At 39.9% G+C, this 24,461-nt stretch overlaps 1 protein-coding gene across 5 annotated transcripts in view; it reads right to left on the reverse strand.

The window, feature by feature from the left end:
- The window catches only part of gbf1 (golgi brefeldin A resistant guanine nucleotide exchange factor 1), a 90,818-nt gene that overhangs the window by 38,370 nt on the left and 27,987 nt on the right, over positions 1-24,461 (reverse strand). For all 5 annotated transcript variants that reach the window (XM_044373855.1, XM_044373854.1, XM_044373853.1 and 2 more), the window contains one exon: positions 2,570-2,701. In XM_044373855.1, coding sequence (XP_044229790.1) covers positions 2,570-2,701 — 132 coding nt within the window. The remainder of the gene's footprint in view (positions 1-2,569; positions 2,702-24,461) is intronic.

Genomic DNA, 24,461 nt, shown 5'->3' on the forward strand with positions numbered 1-24,461 from the left:
AAAAGTATATAACTGAGAACTATTAGCTTTTAACTAGAATTGCAGGGACTCATACAAACCTTGGTGTGTTTTTAAAAGTATCATATTTCTAATGTATGAATTATGTTTTTCCTTTAGTGGCCTGAACGGCTATTACATTATTTAGTTGACTTGGCAGTATACAGTATATAACTGGGCACTAGCACTGTAAAGTCAATACATATACAGTAGGATAGGGTGTATGGATCTAGGTTTTTAGAGTTTTTATTACATTTGCATCATTTGCTTTGTGATTTATATGACTTTGCTGCTGGAACATTGTACTTCTTTCATTGCAAATGATTAATTATCAACCAAATATATCCATCAATCAATATATCTACTTTATCTATCAATCTACCTATTCTATCTATTTATTTATCCATCTACATATCTACGTGTGAATTAGGAAATTGAAAATATATATTTTACAGAATAGAATCTGTCAAACAAGAAAAATACCCAAATACAACTGTCAAGGACAAACTTTCAGACAGAATAATGCAGTACCCAATTTTAGCTGTACTGTATATATTTAACACATAAAAAATCTGTATGACATTCAACAAGAACAAAAATGTAGAATTCACTTCAATAAAACAGAAGCCAAAACATTAAATTAAGAAAAATCCCTTTTTAAAAAACATGGATATTTCGTATAATAAAGATAACTTAAAATCATTTCTCTGTACAGCGAAACTCTCTGTGAAAATCTAATTCTTATACACAGTCACTCTACACTTTCATGAGAAAATATGTCTTAAGTCTCCTCCGGGAGATTTTAACACATTCTTCAGATCAAGTTACAATACTCTTTGAACACGCATTCAGTATCGCCAGCTCAAGCCACCCTGCCCCCACTACCAGAGAAAAAAAATGGATGCATGGCAAAGTTAAACAAGAGAAGAGAAGAGGTGAGTGTGTTAACAGGCTGCTGGAGACTTTTCTCTGTTTGAGGAATAAAAGTCAAACTGAGATGCAGTAGGGTTAATAAAGTTGTCCAACCAGTCGTGTTTCCTCATCTTTATTGCGAGTGGAGAACGGGAGCCGTCACCTTAAGAGCGGCAGAGCTGCGTCGCGCCACAGCACATGCATCCCTTAGACCAGCGCTGATGAGATGCTGGTGGTGGTGCGATGGCGTCAGGATGGGGGTGGTGGGGATTAAGGGAGCTGGTGTCAGGTCTGGAGTGACAGACAGAAGCTCTGGGAGTTGGGGAGCGATTTGTGAGAGGATCTTTGCACAAATATTGCGTGAATGTGTGTGAGCCTAGGGGGAACAGTCCTTCTAACTTGTACTCTGGGTCTAGAATGCATTCTGCTGGTCTTCAGTTCAATTCAACACCTGAAAATCCTCAACCCCTCATCTGTTCCAGAGAATGTAATTCTTAGACATGCATAACATTTGGTTTCAAAGAAAAGCTCAAAACCAAAATCACACCATATTGCCTGCATACTGCTGCTCACTTTAGTAAAAAGTAAAAAACCATCTAACGGACCCAGAAATACAAGATATGTTCCCGATAGCTTTTCAACAGTGTACTGGTCATGTATTCGTAGGCTGTTATTTAGTTTAGCAATAACTGCAGCTGTTTTGACAGCAATGTAACATTGACTCAACCCCTGCTATTTAGACTAACATCTGGTGATGCATGCTCATTTCACACTTAACAAAACAACTGGCAGACACTGGGCCATATTTCCATGATGAGACTAATAAGGACAGGCAGTCCTGACTGTACGCCAGCACAAGTCAGCTTCTGCATCAATGATGAGAAAAGGCCATTCCAGGCATTCCTGGACTGACCTGACAATTGGTTAAAACTTAGCTTCCCAGTGAAAAACTGACCTTTTGTAGTGACAGGATGATACTGAGGCTCCCAATCTCAACTTCAACAGGTTTACGGTGAAAATGTAAGAAAATATTTGGATTACAATATTAAATTCCCAAGGAGATAACTTGGACCACAGATTCCAGGGGTCAATGGTTAGCATTTCAACAATTGTGAATCCAGAATAGACTCCACTTATCAAATCAGAAAATTTCAAATCCCTTACTGAATTTAATTCACTTAGTTATAAATCATTAAAACTCGGTGGCTACAACCTGATGATGAGGAAATACCATTAGAATGAAATAAGTCCATGGACTTTGGTAGGACTAAAGTGGCCAAAGATTACCCTAGAAAGTTAAAAACAATAGATGTTCAGAAAATGCCTAAATGAAGTTGAGCTGTCCTAATTAGACCAAACACCAGTTATATTGCAGGATAAGAGGAATACACTTGACTGGGTTTAGATGAACTGCACATTTGAAGAATCTATGTTGACACTATAAACAGATGAGTTGAAGGTTAAAATATCTACCTATATTGTACAGTGGGGATGCCAACTCAATATTAAACTAAGATACATGAACACTTTTCACAGTCATTGGTCAGAAGTATAGAGGTGAGAAAACAGGCAGGTGGATAAATATGTTTGCTCTTCCTCAACATCACTGGGTTTCTTACTTTTTTAAAGCATAAACATTAGCCATGTCAAGATATCTTACCTATAAGGCCATATGAAAGGAACTTGTTGACAGAGGTAAGGGCAAGGCCAGTGATGGGTCCTGTGGTGTCCTCAGAGCGGACCACTTCTAGAAAGGGCCTCAGGAAAACGTTGGGTTCGACATCTGACAGTTCTGAAAAGAAGGACAGAAAGACAGAGACACACAACTGTCAGGCATGTAACCACAGAACATGAGACCACTGACATTTGTCTGTAAGGTAACTTTAGACCTTTCAGTTTTCATTACCAATGTCTCAATCAAGATTTGTTTGGCCCCAATCCCGATCCATTTGAGTCCTTTAATATTTGGTCTGCTGATACAGAGTCTGATCTGATACATACTGTATGTTTATCTAAATGTTGACTAAATATATATCTGACACATTCAAATAACAGCTGTAGACTTATTTTTCATGTGCTACTTGGTCCTTAAATTATGATATGAAGCTGCAAGTTGATGTGGGAAGATTCAACTCTCATTCACCGTTGATGTTTTGTCATATTAACCACAGAAAGTCATGGTCAGAGTCCACAACAAATGAGAAGCTGATACCTGAATGTTTACACTGATATTTGCAAGTAGAAGTGAGCAAAGATTAAGGATTTGTTAACAGTCATTAACGCAGGTGAATCAGTGAATCTGTATTTTGTCATTCTGGGTGTCAGAGTTCAGAAACAATTGCACCGGTACGCCCACGTAATTTTTCATCTGCACACACTCTAATTTTCGCTCTTCTAAGCAGCAAAATGCTGCACTGTTGGCTGTTGTAAAGGACGGATGTGGACAAAACACAGTGAAGAAAGGACTGGATTCCGATCGGGTTTGTATTAGCAGATACTGATCCCGTAAAATATGCTCGGATCAGCCCTGATACCGATCCACAGGATCAGCTCAGGACATCTCTAGCTCTCACATGTATTTACTGCATTTGCCAATAGATTAATATTAGTCTTGTTAAAATTTAGACATCAGGTTGTGACTGTCACCCACATCTTTTTAAACTGGATATTTTACATACTGAAGAAAAGGCTGTTTGAGATACTTTCTCACCCAGTAACAAAGACAATTCTAAAAAAAAAAAAAAAAAAAAAAATAGTGACAAGTGATATATATGTAAAAGCTTTCAGAAGAAATATATAAAATATGATGACATGTACACATAGACCCTTAGACATTGCTGCACTCACAAACAAGCTAGAACAGAGTGGTCAACAGTGCTGTGTGGAGTTTAATATATTCCCTGCACTCTATATGACGGTCTGTGTAAACAGCACCAGTGCCCTGAGCGGGCCAGATCACTGAGGAATTAACATCACAGGGGGCAGGAACTTCTCTGCTGCACAAGAATGATGGAAGCATAGAGTGAAAAAAGAAAGGAGGAATATATGTGAGTTAAAGGAAACAGGATGAAAGACAGAGAGGGGAGGAGAGTTTAAAGGAATAGTTCAACATTTTGGGAAACACACTTATTTGCTTTATTTCTTTGCAATGATAAGATTAATATCAATCTCATATCTGTGTGTTGAGTACACAGCTGGAGTCAGGATGAGGTTAACCTAGCGTAGCATAAAGACTGGAAGCAGGGGGAAACAGCTAGCCTGGCTCTGAGAAGCTACTTTTGTCTACTTCTGTCTGAAATCAAGGCTCCATCGATCCAAAAATGAATACATATTATTACACATTTTGAGAGGCATCACTGACACTCTAAACTGTATGCATGCAGTTGGAAAGCTTGACAGGCATACAGTAGCAACAGTAACTAAAGGGGCGCCAGGCTTAGCAAAGGGTCAAATGCTGTTAACTGGCAACAGTTGCAGCATTGGCTACACTGTAATAAAACCCCCATATACAGAGAAAACCTCCTCTCTGCCTGGAAGAATAACTGGTTCAGTACAGAGACGCAGACCCTGCTCAAGACCACATTCACACACACCGTCACCTCAATGTCTACGAGTGAGTGAGTGACCTCAAATGTTACAACTCTTCCTACAGTGAGCGAGCAAACTCTAGCGGATGGAGCACAAAAAATTGTCCAGATACAACGAGCAATGTTGCAGCGCAAGGAGATGAAATCTTTTTGGGGCACCGCTTGTGATTTCACCCTCTGTAAATAAGTAAGTGTCTAAGTTATTTATTCATTGCTAATGTCATTTTCTTTCGTTTTAATCATTTCCCCAGCTAGAATGGTTAATTTTTGTGATCTGGACACTGTGATAATTTAAATATGCTTATAATTATATAGGCTGTAATAAAGAGTCATATTGATTAACTGTCAGTTACTGTCAGAATAAGTGAGTTATCTCACAATCCAGCTAGCACTTTGCTAATAGTCAGGTTTAAATTCACAGATTTAAATTTAAAACATGATAAAACTTAAAGTTTAACTTAAAGTTAATTTAGTTTAGTTTAAAAACTTTTGGGGGGTTTGAAAACCCAATCCTGCTTTGTGAAACACCCCTCTGCACTTCTCTTGACAGGCACAAACTGCCCTTTGGTAGTGGGGGCATGGACCATGGACACATTTGGATTACATATATATCTAAGCAAATTTGATACAATATGGACTGGATACAGTGTGAGCGCTTGGACATCTGTCTCCAGTAGTGGGCAGTATTGTCTGTCCCCTAACCCCACTATGTGTCTGGAGACAGATACTACCATTTGGTAGGGACTTGGTGCCTGGGAAATAATAATGACAGTTTGGATAACACTCTTGGTTTAGGAATATGAAAAGACCAATTTAACACTTGTAGATCACACCTGGAGTTACAGCATTTCTGGATTAAGAATTTTCTGGATTATTCAACAATATTCAGGGAGTCTACTGAGCCTGAGCAATGACTTGCTGTTGGCTCTGAGGTAATAAAAACAAGACACTTCTCACTTCTCAAAAGCAATGTATTAAGCACTTAAACCATCTGGCAAATGCAATATCTTTTTTTTAGGTTACCCACTGGTCAACACTCAAGTAGCTGCCATTTCTTTAACAGCCAGTAACATATAAACATAGTGCCCTCTTTTTGAGAACACAGAAAGACACAGTATAATCATCTTGTAATACTTCTTGAAACATCAGTAAAATGTAAACAAATACTTTCCATCCTCCAAAATAACCTAATGTTTAACAATAATATTACAATGAAAGAAATAAAAAGACAAAAAAGAACAATTGAACAGGAATTTCCATTTTGGGTTACTCAGGGTTACTTGGCCAAGAATAGGTGGCTGGATGGTGGTGAGGGTAGGATGGTTGCTGGTTGCTGGGGCCACATCAATGTGAGGACGCAGTAGAGAGCGCCATCTGTTGTCCCTCCCAGTTTACAATTAGGGTTAACAGCTGTGTTTTAAGCTGCCCTTTATTAGTTACAATCTTTTGAGCTCAGGCGCCAAGCTCATCAAAAAGCTTTCATCTTCGTCATCTTTTGGTATTGGACTCCTAAAGATGGCATGTAGCCCACTTGTTGGATTAATGGCTGGTGTATATGTACATCTCTTCCTGCTCAAAATGAAGTAGTCAGAGGAAGTGATGCTTCTATCTGAGTTTTGACGTCCAGTTGAAATCTGCCTGGAGACTTCCTGGAGCTCCAGCAGGACATGAGTGGAAGCTAGTTGGGGTTCCAGCGCATCACAGCCATTCTCTGGGGGTTCAGTTTCAGACACTATATCTGTGTCAAGGGACTGCAGTGGGTGGTTCATGCTCTGTTTTGGCTCACTTAAATTACCCCTGGAACTGAAAAAAGAAGAAAAAAAGGAAAAAGAACATTGACAAAAAGTAGAACAACAAATTAAATATATTACTATCCTTCATAAGATTTGCCTCATGGGTTATAACAGTAGATATAGAAGTAAAAATATAACACTGTCAACACTTGTTATAAGAGCTGTTTATACTCTAGTTCTGTTGAAAAGACATTATTACTGTAAATGGGGTGACATTAATGTTGCTTGAAACATTTTTTTTACTTTGTGTAAAAAAACAAATATTTTCATTTTTGTTCTGTGTTTCTGAGTGGTTCTGAGTAATTAATGGACAACTCCATCTGCATTTTTTTCTAGGTTGTTCAAATGGAAACACCTACTTTTTCTGTTAGGAAAAAGCAGTGACATGGGTTGGACCGCTGATGCAGCAGCAACAGTGAGTGCTCAGTCTGTCTATGTGGCTACTGGCTAGCCAGGGTAGGGGGGTTATACCAGTTTATATGTAGCAGGTCATACTGAGTTTGAAATTAGGACCCAACAGTTATTAACTGTTCAGAGACAATAGTTTTGTTTCAGAAATGTCGATGTAGCTTATTTATTCAGCCAACACTGCTATTTTTCAGTCAACTACAATACCTGAGAAAGCCTGGCACTTTAGTATTGTTCTGCAAACAAGCAGCTAACATTAGCTAACATTTGCTAGAGTAAGTTACCTTTTGTCAGCCTTGTTTTTATATAGTTGGAGGACAGTTTACTTACTTGTAACTCCCAACAGGTCCCCGATTTCCTTCCAAAACTCGTCTTTTTAGATGATAACCCTATAAAAAGGGTACAAGATGTGCCGTTTCTCAACATATAAATTAGTCTCTCTTCGTCAGTGATAACTGACCGGAGTGGAAATGGAAGGATGTCAGTGTTGATTTTGACCAATGAAAGTAGGTTGGAGATGCAGCAAATGCGTGAAACCTCGCAAAAACAGAGCCAGAGCAAGCAGTTTTTCAAACAAGCAACACAATTCATAGCTTACTTTTTTAAAGGTCGCATATTAACACTTTTTTAGTGTTTTGTTTGAAGTCTTGATAACCATAGGAGATATTTTTGTGGTTTTAAGTACCAAAAAACATCTCAATATGGTTTTCTTAAGCTTCTCTCTAGAGCTCTACCAAGAACAGGCTGTCTTGTGTCTGCTCAATGCCCCTGTCTTCTGATTGGCTTACTGTTTTCTGAGTGACGCAAGCCCAGGCCAACTACAGGTAACAGCCTGTAGCCTAGCCTGTAGCTAGGTAAAACCAGGGCTCTGGATAAAACTCATCAGTAAATTGTTATGGCCACCGCAGAAGGTGTTATCCAACCTTTGGAAGGCTGTGCAATGACAAATTTGCTTCCTGACATCCAACAAGTGTGCAGTGTTTTCTCCGCGACTGTCTATCCTCTGCTTCTCTGTGTGTGAGCACACAGAGCAGAGGAGAGGAGAAAACTAACGTGAACATAAATGACGGCAAAACGCAGTAGAGACTCTCACATTGAACTGAAATTAAAAAAGTGCACATAACTTAGGTAAATAACATAAATTTCAGGAGGTGTGGGTTGTCGTGTAGCTGTGACATCACAACCTTCTGGAAAACAAAACGGCTCATTTAAAGGCAAAGTTTCTGAATACTGGCTGTACGCATTTCTCCTTGGTCTGAGGGTTTTGATACTTTCACAGTATTGATATAGACCTCCTTTATAATGGAAAAAGAAATGGAAATCTCCCTTTCTACAATGTGGGACCTTTCACATAAAAACCTAAAATAATGAGCCATAATGATAGCTCAACAAAATGTCAGCTATTAGAAGGAAACCACAAACATCAACATCAGTGTCAAAAGCCACTACAGTTTATTAAACGCAGCTGCAGAGTATGATGCAGCAGATCTTCTCCTGTAATCAGTTCTCAAAGAAGGGAGCTTCACTGGGCATTTCACTCTGGCAAAGCACCTTTGGCCAATCCACCCTGACTTCAATAGTCTCTCTTTCTCTGGAGAATTCAGAGAGAGAGAGGGGGTCAAGAGGGGGGTAGCAAAAATACAAAACAGGTAAAACAACAACGGGGAAAATTAGTGGAGTCACGCACGCCGCTGTGAAATGTTGTGCCAGAGGAGTGCTTGCCACAGCAATACCGTGAGGATTATGTCTTAAGAGCAGCTCCACTCCAGACGCGTAAAAACAACTTGGACATCAAAAGAGCCGCAGAGAGTGTCCAACCAATTTCCAAAAGTGCACATGTGACCGCCGTGCATTAGTGTGTGATATCCAATACCCCTGCGGCTTGTTTAGAAATCAAATATGAAATAATTTGGAAATTTACACAGTCCCTTTATCGGCCGCCAGGTCACTTTTAGGCCTTGCTTTCAAAAGCAAACCTCTTGCTGCTTTATTGAATATTTTTTCATGTGGTGTTTTATTTTCATTTTTGTTCAATCTGACAGCTTGGAGCAGTTTTGGGTTTTAAGCATGAAGGGGGACACCAAATGTAAATTTAGCAACAACAGCACAAAAAATAAACAGCTTTCCTATGAAAGATATAATAAAACATAATTTATGAATTAATACAAATATAAATCTGTTAACTTGAGAGAAATGAGGGAGCACTTCTGGTTCAATCTGTCCATCACCTGCTAGAAAACTTTTTAAAGAGGGTTTTAGTGTCCCATTACTTTACAGTGTGAAAAAACATGTAGTACGGGTGGAAGGAGGGTGCTCAAATGAATCTGTCAATAGATCCTGATGAAGACTTCATCAGAGGCGATCACCCTATAAGTGCTGTGGCTGCGTTCCCAAAGACCACAGATTGGAAAACTCAATTGTGTTATATTGATCCAGCTGGCCATCGGTGAACACAGGGCTGACAGGAGCGGTCTGTCAGTGGCCACCACCAATCTTCTTAAATAAAGTCTAAATACAGGCTCTGTACTTCAAGTCAATCTCTGGGGCTTGTGGAGTGGAGTGAAATAAATAACGACGGCCACAGCCATGGTGAGGCAATCATTCTATAACCAGGTTGACCTCTGGCTGACATTGACCAAAAAAAAAAAAAAACAAAAAAAAAAAAAACGTAGGATTAAAGCGGCTCACCCAGCCATGCATGTTGCCATCTAAGGGCTGGGTTTGCTGGGTACAAGTCCTGATTTAAGAGCATGTACAAGTCCAACTCAGTTCAGCTTAATTGGTAAAAAAAGAAAGGTTGTGAAATGAGCCCATTACAATTCACCATGAGCCTAATCCTATCTACCTTTACCATGCTGGAGCCCCATCTTTCTGCTTGGAGCTGTATTGAGAGTATCCAGCCATGTGTGGATTACCTCTCCAAATGACCCCAGCAAAGAGAGACAGGGGAGGCGGGAGTGAACCTTTGCCCCCAGGAGAGCACCTCGGGATGAGGCAGGCTCACCGCAAAACAGAAGCCATCTTTAACACATGCACATCTATTGGCAGTGGAGCAGAAAAGGCTTAGAACACAGGGAGCAACAGCAGGAGATGAATCTGAGCTGCAGACGCACCTTATTGTCCAGACAACAGAAGAAAAAACAAATGGACAGAGAACATCAAGAAATGAAACACAAACAATATCTACACCCAACCAAACTATCTCACTTAAAAACATACAAATATTTCCATCTGGAGCCTCCAAGATCATCGCAAGGCTTTCAAAGCAGAGTCAAGAGTTATACAAACAGGTCTGTCTTCAACAGAATCACAGTGTAGAGGAGTGGAGCACAAGAAGCAAAATATCAAGTTCTTTTAATGGCCAATACATCAAAGGAGAGGAGGATTACATTCTTATGGTACTGGCACTGCAACTGAGTCATGTCTTCATCTTACAAGAGCAACTTAAACAAAGAACCCATTGGATAATGTCCAAATAGAACAAGAATGTTACACAGTTTGAAATGTATAAAATTAAAAAGAAGTGCCAGCATTTCTCTCATGTGTTAGTGAAATTTAGAGTGTGAGAACAGGAAAATTATTCATGTGCACAGATGCAAGTGACAATGAGTTATAATACCCAGGTTGGCAAAAGACCCATATTTGAAGCTAACAAATGTTACTGAATCTTTTTTTTTTCTCTCCATGCTCTACACATTATCAAAGAGCGAAATTCAAAGAAAACATTGGGTTTACTGCCACTGTCGTGTCACTAATTCATGTTTTCTTCATATATATATATATATATATATATATATATATATATATATATATATATATATATGTACACATATACATATATCCTTAGATGATGATTGGTAAAACAGTATCTCCCACTGCCAAAAAATATACCTTTTTCCACAAGTGTGGCCACCAGCTGGGATCAACAATGGAAACACACACAGGCCAGCACATCCACATTTATAAAAAGGTAAGCCATTGTTAACGTAACATTATCAAGGACTGTGAATATAATGTTGACTAAAACTAGACTAAAACTAACAGCCAGAGGACTAAAATTCAATGCATTCAGCTTTGGGTTTCATGCGAGGAAATAAATTCTATGTCCAATACAAAAAAGGATGTACAGTCCGGATAGTAAGTTTATGGACTAGGGCCCAACTGTATGGATATATTGGCTGATTATTTTATAAATACAAAATATATACAAAAACACACATTTTTTGCAGTGATCCCTCAAAGTGGTTATCAAATACTTGTGACAAAGCTATGTAATGGAGGCATGATATTTTACAGTTTAACAATAAACTTTATTGTAAAAAATTACATCAGTCCACTGAAACAGTAAACTTCACTGGGAATTTAATAATTTTAACTATAAATATAAAAAAAACAAATAGAACAAAATATATAAATATTAAGCTTGAATTAAGAAAAAGGATATAAACAAATATAAACTTAGCACAAAAAGTAAGGAAATTTGTGTTTGGTAGATTATTTCATTGTTGTAACAGTGTCTCTTGGCAATAAATCTTATACCGTTGGAAAGCCTGTTTATTTCCCTTTTAAATGGTGCCACATTTGTAAGGAACATGCATTTGTGGGATGAGCAGCAGAGCTGAGTATGTGGGTTGTGCCCATGAAAAATTTGCCAAATCTTCTCTTCCAATGCCAAACAGCTTATTTTGCTGTTGCTATTGACTCTTGTTTTAGCTTCTGGTACCCCCAGGCACCTGTGAGCATGGGCCCTGCTACAGTGGTCAGTAGGTGTCTGCTCCAAGAATCGGCATGCCACGTTTGACTGATCTGGATAGGGCCCATGCAATAGGGCAACTTCAAGCTGGTGTTCCGCAAAACCAAGTTGCGGCATTATCTGGAGTGAGCCCTAGTACCATCTCCAAAGTGAAGGCCAAGTTCCATATGACGGGGGATGTCAGAGACAGGCCACGAAATGGGTGTCCCAAGAAGACGACACCCCAAGAAGACTGTTTCCTAACCCTGTCAGCACTTAGGTACCGTAGGCTGTCTTCTACAGATTTGTAGTCAAGGTTTGCAGGATGATATGGCCGACAGCTCTCTGCCCAGACAATCCAGAACAAACTGCATGCAGCCAATCTCCGGTCTCATAAGGCTGCCAGGGGGCCTGCCATGACTGCCCTTCACCGTCAGGCCCGTTTGCGCTGGTGTTAGCAACACGTGCACTGGAACCTGAACATGTGGAGGAACGTTATGTTCAGCGATGAGTCCGGATTCAGATTCAGAGTGACCAACACAACCACGTTGGCTGACTTGCGACAAATGCTGGTTGAAGAATGAAGAAGAAGAATCCCACAGCAGTGTGTGACCAGGCTGGTGACCAGCATGAGGAGGAGGTGCCAGGCTGTTGTGGATGTGTATGGTTCTTCCACACGCTACGGAGGCTCCTGTTTGTTAAATGAATAAATTGTTAAATTGCCAATATGTCTTGTTTCTTCAAACTTCAATCATCCAATCCACCAAACACCAAACAAGAGTCAATGGCAGAATAAGCTGTTTGGCATTGGCAGAGAAGATTTGGCATATTTTTCATGGGCGCAACCCACATACTCAGCTCTGCTGCTCATCCCACAAACACATGTTCCTTCCAAATGTGGCACCATTTAAAAAGGGAAATATACAGGCTTTCCAACGGTATAAGATTTATTGCCAGGAAGCATTGTTACAACAAAGAAATAATCTACCAAACACAAATTTCCTTACTTTTTGTGCTAAGTTTACATAAATGCTGCCTATATAACTTTAAAAATATTGGGGCGTATCAGACAATATATACACCAATACAGATATCTCTGGGATACGCCAATATCGGCTGACCAATATATTCGTCAGCCTTTAGTTGTGATATCCAAATCTGTATAGAGAAAAAGTTGCATTCCTATTTTTTTATCTTCTGCTGTTCATCTCATTTTCAGGTTACATTGTTACAGGTTGTGAATATTAGTAAGGCTGCCACTGCTTCTGCCTTCTCAAATATTTTGACATTCTTTAGTAATTGCCTAGTTAAAGGGCAGGTTCACAGTTTTTCAAGTGTGACTTAAAACAACAGTCAGGTGTCCATATGAACAGTGAAAGAAGTTTTCCTCACTGTAAACCAGGCAGCCCTTGGAATGTGTGCATCAGTGTGCGCTGTGTGTTTGTACGATGGAGAGACTGCCACAGTAATTGTGATCAAGGTATAGTGGTGCTGAAGGCAGCACAAAGAAACACAAACACTGCAGCCACAGGGCTTGGAAACTCATCTGTTGTTGATTCATTAAAATAACAAAAAGACAAAGAACTGAATGTGCCAGTCTAATGTGTCACATATTTTATAGTAATAGAGACCTCTCCTTCAGTTCTATTATCCTGGAGTTTTAGATTATCATTCAAACTATTTTATCTCTCAAACATTTTATTATTTACCAAAATGATCAGACCTATTTTGTGTGTTTGCCCATTTGGTTTCGTTCCTTTGGGCTGCTGTGAAAGCTGTCAATTGAAAAACTGGACAAAGACCTCTTGAAAAGGAGGGTCTCAATCTACATGTGGTATTTGTGGTGAGAGAGCAAAACAGATGTACCTGATAGATTATTATGTGTAAAAGTTTAAAATGTATGTCCTGTCTTTATATATCATTTATTTCCATATTATTAAATATCATTTTACAGATTATGTGCTGAGGACATCACCTATTCCTGGTCTCCAGCTACTGTAGAGAGATGAAGAGATAGCATATGTGTTAGGGCTCGGGATATATTGTGGGTTTTTTGCACATTGATTTGATTTATTGATTGGGACAGTGTGCAGTTTTTAAACATTAAAGATGCACTGCACCGGAGTTAGCTCAAGGCTAATTTGCATCTGCAGTCCCCTTTTAGCATGGACATTGCGATGTGCGCATGTGCAATAGTCACATCGCAGGACATGCAATGTCAAGTAAGGCAAATTAACTCAAACATATTTATGCTACAACTTTTTTGCTGCTTGATACAAAAGGAAAACTCGCAAGGTTCTCATTTTCCATAACTAATCTACAAGAAAAGTCCAGCTGATATTACATGATTTAGTCTGATTTAAGGGCTCATGGACACACAGAGTTTGATCAGTTCCCAATGTGGTCTGGTGAAGAGGTGCACTTCATCAATTTACCAAACCAAAGCAGGCCCCACTATAAGCCTATCACAACCTGAAAATAATCACGGCCTGTTCTGGTTATTTGATAAACTGATGAAATGCACCCCTTCACCAGAGCACATAGTGAACTGATCGCTGTGCATGCAGACTCTGTGTATCACCTGCCTGTAAACATGCATCCTACTGTCACAGATAATGTCACCTGGGTGCTAGAGGCAGGTGTTTAGTTACACAAGGCAGCTTTTGAGTGCCTGTGTTCCCGTTATCAGCAGCACCTCGTCGCAGTGCTGGTTAAAAGTTAAAAAGTTTAGTCATGGGGCTGGTCTGTGCGTTAATGTAAGAAATGCTTAACACACACAACACACACAAAACTTGCAGTATCCAGATCTATCTGTATTTACATCTTGCTTGCATATAGATAAATCTGTTTGTTTAGTTTAGTTTGAGAGTTTCACCGTCCTCAGCACAACTGTGACACACAAGTCCATTTGTAAAGTTTATTACGAAACGTGTTGTTTTTCCCAAATACCTCTCCACCTGTCCATGCCTGTATCAGAGTCGCATACGTAAAACTGAAAGTGGAGGAATCCAAGCTGATTTCTGGAGGGGTGGCAGAGGGCTGAGCCAAGTGTGGTAGAAGTAGGATGGGGTTTTGTTTTGTTAGGAGAGGATAGGCTTTTAAAGTACCCAAATGATGAAAATTATGGTTGATGAGTTAATTGTATATCTGTACATGAATAACTCTGCATGTATCTGGTGAAATTTCCTATATTTTTTCATATTGCATTATACAGTATATCGCAGACAAAAAAGACATTGCAATGTCAGTTTTTTCCAATATCATGCAGCCCTAATATGCGATTTATGAACAACTGATGAACACCACCATATTCTTCAGTTTTCAGATAGCAGATTAATAGTTTGAAATGGTTTTGCCTGTCATAGCTGGGCACTGGCCTCCTGTAGGTGTTGGTGAGTTTAGATGCAGATGTAGAAAATCTACTCATCTTGGTGCAGACAGCAGAAACAAAAGAAATACACAAGGAAACAACCTCGTCCAACTGTTACATCTCTGAGACATCAATACAGACCTGTGTACACTGCACACAAACACACAAACCCAACCCTAACACTGACACACAAGCTTACAGAGAAAATGAACAAAGCAAAACGATACCTTCTATAAGGTATAAGAGAAGCGGTGGGGGGGGGGAGCAGATGAGGGAGGGGTGAATCCCCCCCTTGACCGACGCAGTGGCCCAAAACCAAACACTGATGGTTATTGATCTGGACCTCTTCAGCTGCTGAAATTAAGAGTCAGGGTCCTTGGTTGCAATGCGGAGGCTCCTCATGCTGAGGAGAGAGGCGACGCTTTAACAAGACCAGCAAGGCTAAATGAAATCCAGGGAGAATTCCTCTCTGTTCATCTGCTGAACAAAGTCTGCACGACAGTATTCTTATCCATCTGTCGGGAGAAGTTTGATGAATGTCAGCTCTCCTTAGCCCTCGGCCCCCACCCTTCATTCTTCCTTTCTGCCCTCAGTCCCTGTATTCTCCTGAATGAAATTGACACTTGTAGAAGGGGGCAATTAGGATGGAACAATGCTATGGAGCTCCATATGGTCATTTCATTGGGCCACAGTGGTATTTCATAGATGCTTGGAACAATGCTTCTGCGCAACCTAAACAGGCAATTTGAAAGCCCCGGAGAAATTAAAACTTTTCCAAATGCTTGGGAGGACGGCTGTAATGGCTACTGCAGGAGAGCATTTCCTAGAGGGCTACATGGAATATAGTTTGCATTTGTATTTACAAGAACACTCCCTTACTAGATTGTTCAAGTAGAAAGAAAGATCAGCAAGCACAGAACCAATAGCCTTACAAGCACTTAGCTCCTAAAACCTAATCAATCGCAAAGTCAATCAAGAGACGACTTCACAGTGCTTGCTAAGAAAAGCTAAGAATGCAACAGTTGCTACATCTGTCTCTGCGAAAATACAACAGCCATTAAACAGACATTAGATGATCTATTACTTACGATCACCTCATTTTTACCTCTAGCACAAGTGTTTCCTCCAGGTTATAAGAAGTGAAACACACAGTAGTATAACTTCCGAGATGAGGCAAGGCAGTAGAAATGATTCAAACAACTTTGAACTGGCAAAAAGTCTAATCATTGATTTATCATTTGGATCATCTTTTAATCAAAATTGCCAAAAATCCACTGGTTTCAGCATTTCAAATGTGAGTATTTGCTAGTTTTGTTTTTTGCCCTATGGTAGGAGACTGAGTACCTTTGGGGTTTGGACTGTTGGTTGTACAAACCAAGACATTTGAATAAATAAAATAAGGTTTTGGAAAGTTTCTGATTTTCATTTCTCAATACTTTCTGGAATTTTATAGATCAAACAATTCATCTAGAAAACAATCCGCAGGCTAATCACTAATACAGCCCTGATTCCTGTTGTCCTCTTGAATAAAGTGATAAAAGACCTAAATTGCTGGTTAAGTTCATTTATATGGAGTAAGCACAGACCAAAGCTTAAGAATACTAGACTGTAGCTACCAGTCTCTGTGGGGGTCTAGACTTACCAAACATCAGCTGTGTGCTCATATGAGATATGTTTATGACTGGGTCGTAAATAATCCAGATTCTATCTGGGTGGGTGTTGAAGCTTCCCTTTTGAAATATAAACTGAGGGACTTACTGTTTTTTTTTAAGATATTAGACACTATTAGGTCGAGCTGTGACAACCCTATTATACTTAATACAGTTCAGGCCTGACAATGAGTGCGCTTACTTGAGAGAAGGTCAAAACTGACTTCCATCTTCACTATAGTGAACAACCCGAATTTCCAGCCTGGGTTATTCAATGCTGGTTTTAGACAGTGGGGTAATAGAGGAATTAGTACGCTGAAGGACTTATTTTCTGGTAATACATAGTAATGACATTTGAACAAATGATTGAGAAATATGGTATCCCCAGGCAGGATGTCTTTCGTTACCTGCAGATAAGGCGTTATATAATGCATACCACAAAGTTAATGGACAATCCTGAAAGATCTCCTGTTGAGAAACTGTTATTTCTAAACAGCTGGAAAGATGTGTGTCCGTTTGTTTTATAAAGCTATGCGTTTTACACCCCATGTCACTTACTTACAGCCTCTGTCACAGAGGCTTAAGGGCACATGGGATAAAGAGCTATCTGTCACAATTGATGACGAAGAGTGGGAAGATATCTGGAAACATGCTTAATCAATTTCAGTCAAATCAATACAGTTTAAGATTATATACAGAATGCATATATCCTCCAATCGTAGACATCACTTTAACTCTACGCTCTCACCCATGTGCCTTAAATGCTAGATAGGAATTGGTACTCTGACTCACTGTCTTTGTTCAACACTGAGGTAAGTAAAACAACTTTAGTTAGCATCTCTTACAGAGATTACCCGTTTGTTACATGGGCTATACAAAAAGTTTAGAATTTTAGATTTTTTTTTATTAATTTCTAAAGCTTTCCTTAAAAAGCCTGTGAGCTTTATATTGGAACTCTTGACCCCAAATACAGAAAAATGACATTTGAGGTTCTCAGGACATTCTATGTTAACTAGATTTTAATATGCATAGTTTGGGGTAATGAATAATCATGGTCAATACTGGCATAGTTATACTGCTGTTGCAAAATCTCTCACTGATCCCTTTTTTGATAGAGCAAATAAACACAACACCAATGACAACATTTCAAACACATGACATGTTGACTTAACGATTAGACAATTAAATACAATTTTAAATGAGTTAAAGGCACATTTCCAAAGATGGAGCTTTAATAACTTAAAATCGCAGTCTGAAAGAGATTTCACTTGTGTCGTCATTATGAGCATTACTGTGTGTATGTTCTATCTCCCCGTTATCCTTGACTGAAATCCTTCAGAAAGTCACCACCACCAAACACCCCCCCCCCCCCCCCCCCCAATATTAATGACGACACCACTGAAGACCAAACAAACACACAGCCCTGGTGGCAACCTCTGACCTAAAGGGCTCTGTTCAAATTGCCCTTTGGACTCCATGCTGATCATTAAGACAAACTGCAGCTCCTGTCACTGGGGAAACACCGGGCTCCCCCTTTTTATGAGCTGTGAGAGAGTATGTGTGTATAAACCGCTTATAGTGATCATGTTTGTCCAGGTCAAATTGATCACTATGAACAGATGATTATATTCAATTTTTGTTCCTTTTTCTTAATTAGGTTACCATCTAATTGACGTTTGTATATTTATTACATGAATATAAAGTAATGAAACGGGCAGCTTCGCTATTTACTGAATTTTATCGACTGCTTCAATATACAGAACAGTTATTTCAAACGCTCTCATTGGCTCGTTTTTTGTTTGTCATAAGCTTCAAAGAGACTACGTCTTTCATTGAGAGAAAATGATTTTTTCCTTTTCTTTTTTCCCATCATGATTTCAATGTGCACACAGCACCAGCCTCAGGTCACCAGCTGGCAGCAGACAGGTTGTGCTTTTTGATCCATGTAAGTGGTTGATCACTGTAACCATGATCACTATTAGTGGTTTCCACTGTATATAGAGAGAGAGGTATTACAGCCACCTCTCTCTGGTATGTAGGACTGGGCAATATTTCAAATTAAAAGCAAACTCCACCAATTTTACACATCAATGTCAGTTTACTAATCAAGCAGACTACTCAGCCTTTGAAAATAATTATATCTTCGGTGCCTCCAGAAGAGCTTTTTTCAAGTCTGAGAAAATAACTCTAATGATGTCATCAGTATTATGTCAGCTTGGTCTAGGAGACCACAAATGTTTTAAGGAAAGTGTTATAATTTGAGGATGTGGAGTTTAAAAGATGTCGACATTTACTGGTGAGGGAGAGTCTAAATAAAAGATGCATTTACAGGCATTATGGACAACGGAGACTTTAATAGCTCTCAGCCTGCTGCTTTGATTTTCAAGTTCCCCAAATAAATAAAGGTGCAACACTAAATCACTTTAGTATTCTTTTAATTTGATTTATTCAAACTTTATCTACACTACAGAATATGTGCACCCATAGCAGTGTATTGGACTGTCATGATGCTCATGATGGCTCTCGGGGAGTGAATCTAACAGTGTTTTCACACCAAGCGGCAACCTCCTGGGCTGAAAAACCAAGCCAATGCAGAAGTGCCAAAAGCTGCAGTTCCTTGAATGGCCACTTGAGGCTGACTCCAAAAGCGAGTCAATCCCCGTAGACCAAGATGGCGACAGCCGGAGCTGCCAACTTTGAGCTTCAAAACCACTCTTCAGAAACCAGTAGGTGACGTCACAATGGTGTTACGTCTATATTTTTTACAGTCTATGGTTCAGACAAAACGCAAAGCAAATTTAGGCATGGCACGAATACATACAAAGTCAATGCAAAGACACAAGTAGATGCAAATTTGCTCACTTCACAAACACACAGACACGATTAGTGCATCTGTTGCTAGCTAGCCTGCAGCTAATGTTCAGTTGGTATTAAGTTAAGTAGGTAGTGAAGGTAGTAAGCGGCAACTTCCAGCTGCTTGGAGAATCAGGCTGATGTCTTGTTAAGAAACACAAACAGCAGGAGCATGATGAATTAGATATGTCTATCAGTTTCTGCTCTTTCTCTGCAGAGACTGATAATTAAACTGGATTCCTGTGCTATGTCAGTGATTTACTATTTACCATTTCCATAAAGTTAGGGGACTTTCAAAAGACAGATTAAAAAGAGAATGGTCAAAACTGAAGAAGCAGAAGCTGAGATATCCTCTTGACTTTTAGTTCCTAGTGTGGATCAAGTTCCAAAAATTCTGGATCATACCACTCCCATAATGCAACTCATGCAAATCGACAGAATCTTTTGTTGACTCCCCCTATCCAGCCCACATTCACGTCTTTCAAACTCTGCACCTGTAATTCTCAAGGCCAACATGATTTAAAGGTCCAGTGTGTAAGATTTAGTGGCATCAAGTGGAACGGACTTGGCAAAAATGTAATGTAATATTCACATGTTTGTTTTAACCAGTGTATAATCCCGCAAAACTAAGAGTCGTGTTTTCGTTACCTTACAATGAGAATTTTATATCTACACAGGGAGTGGGTCCTCTTCCACAGAGGCCACCATGTCGCACCACCATGTTTCTACAGTAGCCAAGAACAGACAAACCAAACCACCGTAGGTTCTCCTACAAACCATGATGAGTAAAACTGATCCATATGCAATATCAGTGAAGTGATCCTTAAATGTTTCAATCATCTTGTAGTCTTTGCATTTTCCAGAAAAAAAAATCAAAGCTAGAAAAAAAGGTGTTTTATTTTGGTCCATATGGGAGAGCCCTACTGTTAAAATATGAAATACCAGAATTCCTGTCATGAGAAAAGTTTCTGGAACAACATATAGACCATGGACCTCCAATAGAAAATAATCTGACCAAAATGCTTTATTAAGTTCAAAGATGATGCCTTTCAGCAGAATTGTGTTGCACCTAAAAAAAAAAAAAAAAACCAGACCCAGTAAAAATAAAGCAGGTGCATTCAAACAGCATGACTTCATTACCAAACCTTGCCTGGGCCGCAGCCTGCCAGCCACTGCGCTGCTTTGCACCTGTTATCCTGTACATAAAATGTATTTTCTATGCTGCATACTTTGCACAGAGGCCACATTATTCCGGCAGGGAGCTGGCCGGGCCCCAACATCCACTTAATGTGTTTCACAGCCTGCTGTCCCCTCTGTGATGGATGGACATACTTTACGCTCAGTGTACTTATAAATAACGGATGTTTTATCATGCTGAATTAAAACTTGAGGGGGTGCACATGAACATTTCTGTATGAATGTGTGGTGCGGGGGGGTGGATATTTTGTGGCACGCTGATTTATCAGAATGTCATTCCTGTAAAATAACTTTTTTTATTTTTATATGGTTAAAGATCTTTTTCCTCCACTGACAAAACATCAGCTCTTTAAACATTTCTTCTGATGACATGCCTCGCCATAAATGCAGCCGCCTAATCCAAATCATTCCAGTTCATTTTGATGCATAAGTGTTTGCTTGCAGTGTCACAGTGAGGTGCCCTTCAGATGAGGCGGGCTCGTATTATCACCTCTATTTCCAGAAAAACAAACAGTGCAGAGCAAGACGCACAATTTCCATCCAATCCTTTGACCATGTACCCTTGCCAATGTCAGCGTGTGTCTTGGTTAAGATGTTGGGCGGGGGGGAAAGAAGGGGGATGAGATCGAGAAGACGAAGAAAGGGGAGGGGGCCATACAGTTGGGGGTAATGTTTGGAGGGTTCGAGGTTGGGTACAGTAAAGGGTTAAGCTGCAGATGGCATTCATTCGGCAAGATAAACCATCACACATGCTCAGGCTCGGACTGGATTTCACACCCCTCTTGATGAGTACCGCCATCCACAACTGCAGGGGAAAAATGAGGGATAGAGGAGAGAAGCATGAGGAGAAGTAGTACAGCAACTACAAATTATAGCTCGCCCTGGGAAACTACAAAATATAGTGACAATAACTCAATATGATGATTTAGTCTGACTTGACCGCCAGATGTTACAATAGAGATCGAAGGCAAAGGAAACAGGACACATCAACCCATCTCTGAAGCAACACAACCACCATGTGACACTTTAAACCAATCACAGATGGACGTGCGGTGTGGGCTGGTGTGTGGAGGAACACAATTTTTTTTTTTTAACAAAAAGGTTTCTTTTGTTTGTATAAAACAAGCAAGTATACCATCAAAGAAAAACAGAGTGTGTGTGTGTGTGTGTTAGTGTGTGTGAGTGAAGGAGTGGGGAGTTATCGTCCTTATTTGTTTCACCTGCTGCACTCCTTCAGCTCCCCACTAATGGCATTCCCATGGGGTAGGAGAGATTCCAGAAACCACGCACTGTACAGGCCGACTCTGCTGTGTTCACACAGGGCACAATACCCTCCGCCACAGAGGCTCACACTGCAACTGCACTCTGCCGGGAATTACACACTGCCGCTACAAACAAACTGATGTAGTGTTTGAAAAACTGCTGTTGAATGGAAATGTTCTCTTCACAGGAAACACTCCACTGTCACAAAGCATTGTTTACATTATTTAACTGGGTTAGACTTAGTCGAAGGGAAAGAGCTGCTTTTTTTTTTTACATCTATATTAAAATCAGTATGACATCTTAATGTGGATGTGATTATATTAAATACAATTTGGACAAAACCCCAGATTTGGACACTTTTAGCCAGTGAATCATATGGCTGTAATTCAGAATATGAAGCGTGTTGCAAGGGTCAAGAGGTTCTGTTACAGTTCAACTAACCATTGGAATAGGTACGATGAGTGATGTGAGTGACTTCGAACATGCAATGGTGTATTGGTGTCAGAAGTGGAGGTTGTGACACCTGTTTCTGAGTATCTCAGAAACAGCTCATTTCCTGGGAACTGTGCAGAGTTTACACAAAGTTGTGTCATATAAGAAAACATGCTGTTGGCAACTGTTCTGTGGACAAAAACACCTTGTTAGTGACTAAGGTTAAGGGAGAATGGCCAAAATGTGGTCAAGTCAACAAGAGAGACATGGGCTAATGATAAGTTGTGTGCAAAAGTGAATCTCAGAATGCAAATGTCATTGAAGTGAGTGAAAGGGCTACAACTGCAGTACACCATGTTGGGTTCCACTCCTATCAGATAAGACCAAAAAAAATGAAGCTACATTGATAAGCACATGATCGCCAAAATTCACAAGTGGCCCGTGTGTTTTTGTAATCATCAGTCTCTGGGGATGGAATCTGCCAATGAAACTTTTATGCATTTCATGTCAGCGTTTTAAACTCATCAACTCAATCTTTCTGAATCAGGACCTCCAGTAGTTAGCGTAACTTTGGAGCACTATTTGGTCCACTTCCTGACAAGCTATCATGACGTATGGTACCGATGGATGCCTGAGGTCTTCTAATTTCATATGATACCACAATCTTCACTTATCTTTCAAATTGAGCCCCCTACAGCCTCTGAAAGACAGTAATGTCGGCTGAGGACACCAGCATCCTCGGGGAGTTTGAGAGATTCAATTTTTCAAAAACATTTAACAAACCCTTGGTGGGTACCTACTCTCAATATCAATATCAACATATTTCCCAACTCTAACTGGAACCATGACATGACAATACACCACTACGACCTCACAGCATGAGGCAGACAATGCAAATCAGATCAAGAGTTTCAAAACTCTGGCACTCCTCCAGAGTGAAATCCCTCAAGAGCTACTGCTGAACTATCTCAGGGCCATGGTTCATTTTCTTAACATTACATTCTCAGCCAGCTGTACCGTCACTGGTGGTGGTTTAACCACTCTTAAGGATGGTTGAGGATGACTATAAGCCAATAAATCAACACATAAGCCCTGTTAGTAAGTTGAAAGAAGTCCCTGTGTGGTTTGAACAGAGGAATGGGATAAGTCAAGGAAATGTGTTCTATAATATTCAGATTTAAGATTTAGGACAGAGAGAAGAATTGACCATAAAAACATTGGTTTACTTATATGTAGTTGAATTTGATATGTTATTATTTTTACACAGGTCTATGTTACTGACAGATGAGTGAGGTACATGCAGAATATGCTCAGGAATTTCCACAACATACAGGAAAGCAGGACTCAGTGGAGAGCCCAGTCATCCCATTTCATCCCTGCCTCAGTGTGTGAACCCCTCATTTGAATGTAACCATTCACAGCACAGCTCATCAGTATTAATAGGCTGATACCACTGTATTTAGACGTGATGCTCGCTTTATACCCACCCAGCATTGACAGCAAATCCTCTGTGTGTGTTTAATAAATCGCAGCAGTTAGGTGGGATGGCTTAGTCTCAAGTCACCTAATGACTATATTATGAGCCACGGCATTAAGAGGGATTAATACTAATCTTGGCTGTTTCAGTTTACCCTGGGCTGAAGGGGTGGGTGGTTTGAGGGGACAACGGAGCGGTGTGTGTTTCCCTGGCCAGCAGCTAGTCAGCCAGTTCCCAAACACAGCTAAAGTACATTATTGAGTTGATTTTGTATGCTGATGGCTGCCAAAGAAAAAGCCTGGCTGATGATCCATCTCCAGGACTACATGTTGTTTAGCTAGTCCAGAGTGCACACATAAATAAAAAGCCTCCCCTACATAGCACCTCGCCCTGTACTCTCTACAGCTGGGATAAATACCCAAACAAACAAAATCTGAGACTGGGTATACAGAGCTGAAAGCCTCAAGGTCCTCTTGGTGACCACAAGTCCTGAGCCACAACAAGTCCTCTGGCAGAGGGTTTTCTTACTCTAACAGCACTTTACAATAAGGATAACAGCTGACGTGAAACACAGTGTAGCAAGTAGCAGAGGGGATATTTATCATTTTTACCAGACACGCTCTGTTACTAACTGGATTTAGGGGAATGATGCATCTTACCACTGCCTTGCACTGATTTGTTAAACAACTATATTATTCCTGTCTCGGGCTTTGGATAAATAAAGCTATATGAATGCAGATCATAGTGAAATGAAGTTCAACTCTGCTTTTTTCTATATTCTGTACACCCAC

Source organism: Thunnus albacares, chromosome 14, assembly GCF_914725855.1.
Source record: "Thunnus albacares chromosome 14, fThuAlb1.1, whole genome shotgun sequence".
NCBI classification, from domain to species: domain Eukaryota; kingdom Metazoa; phylum Chordata; class Actinopteri; order Scombriformes; family Scombridae; genus Thunnus; species Thunnus albacares.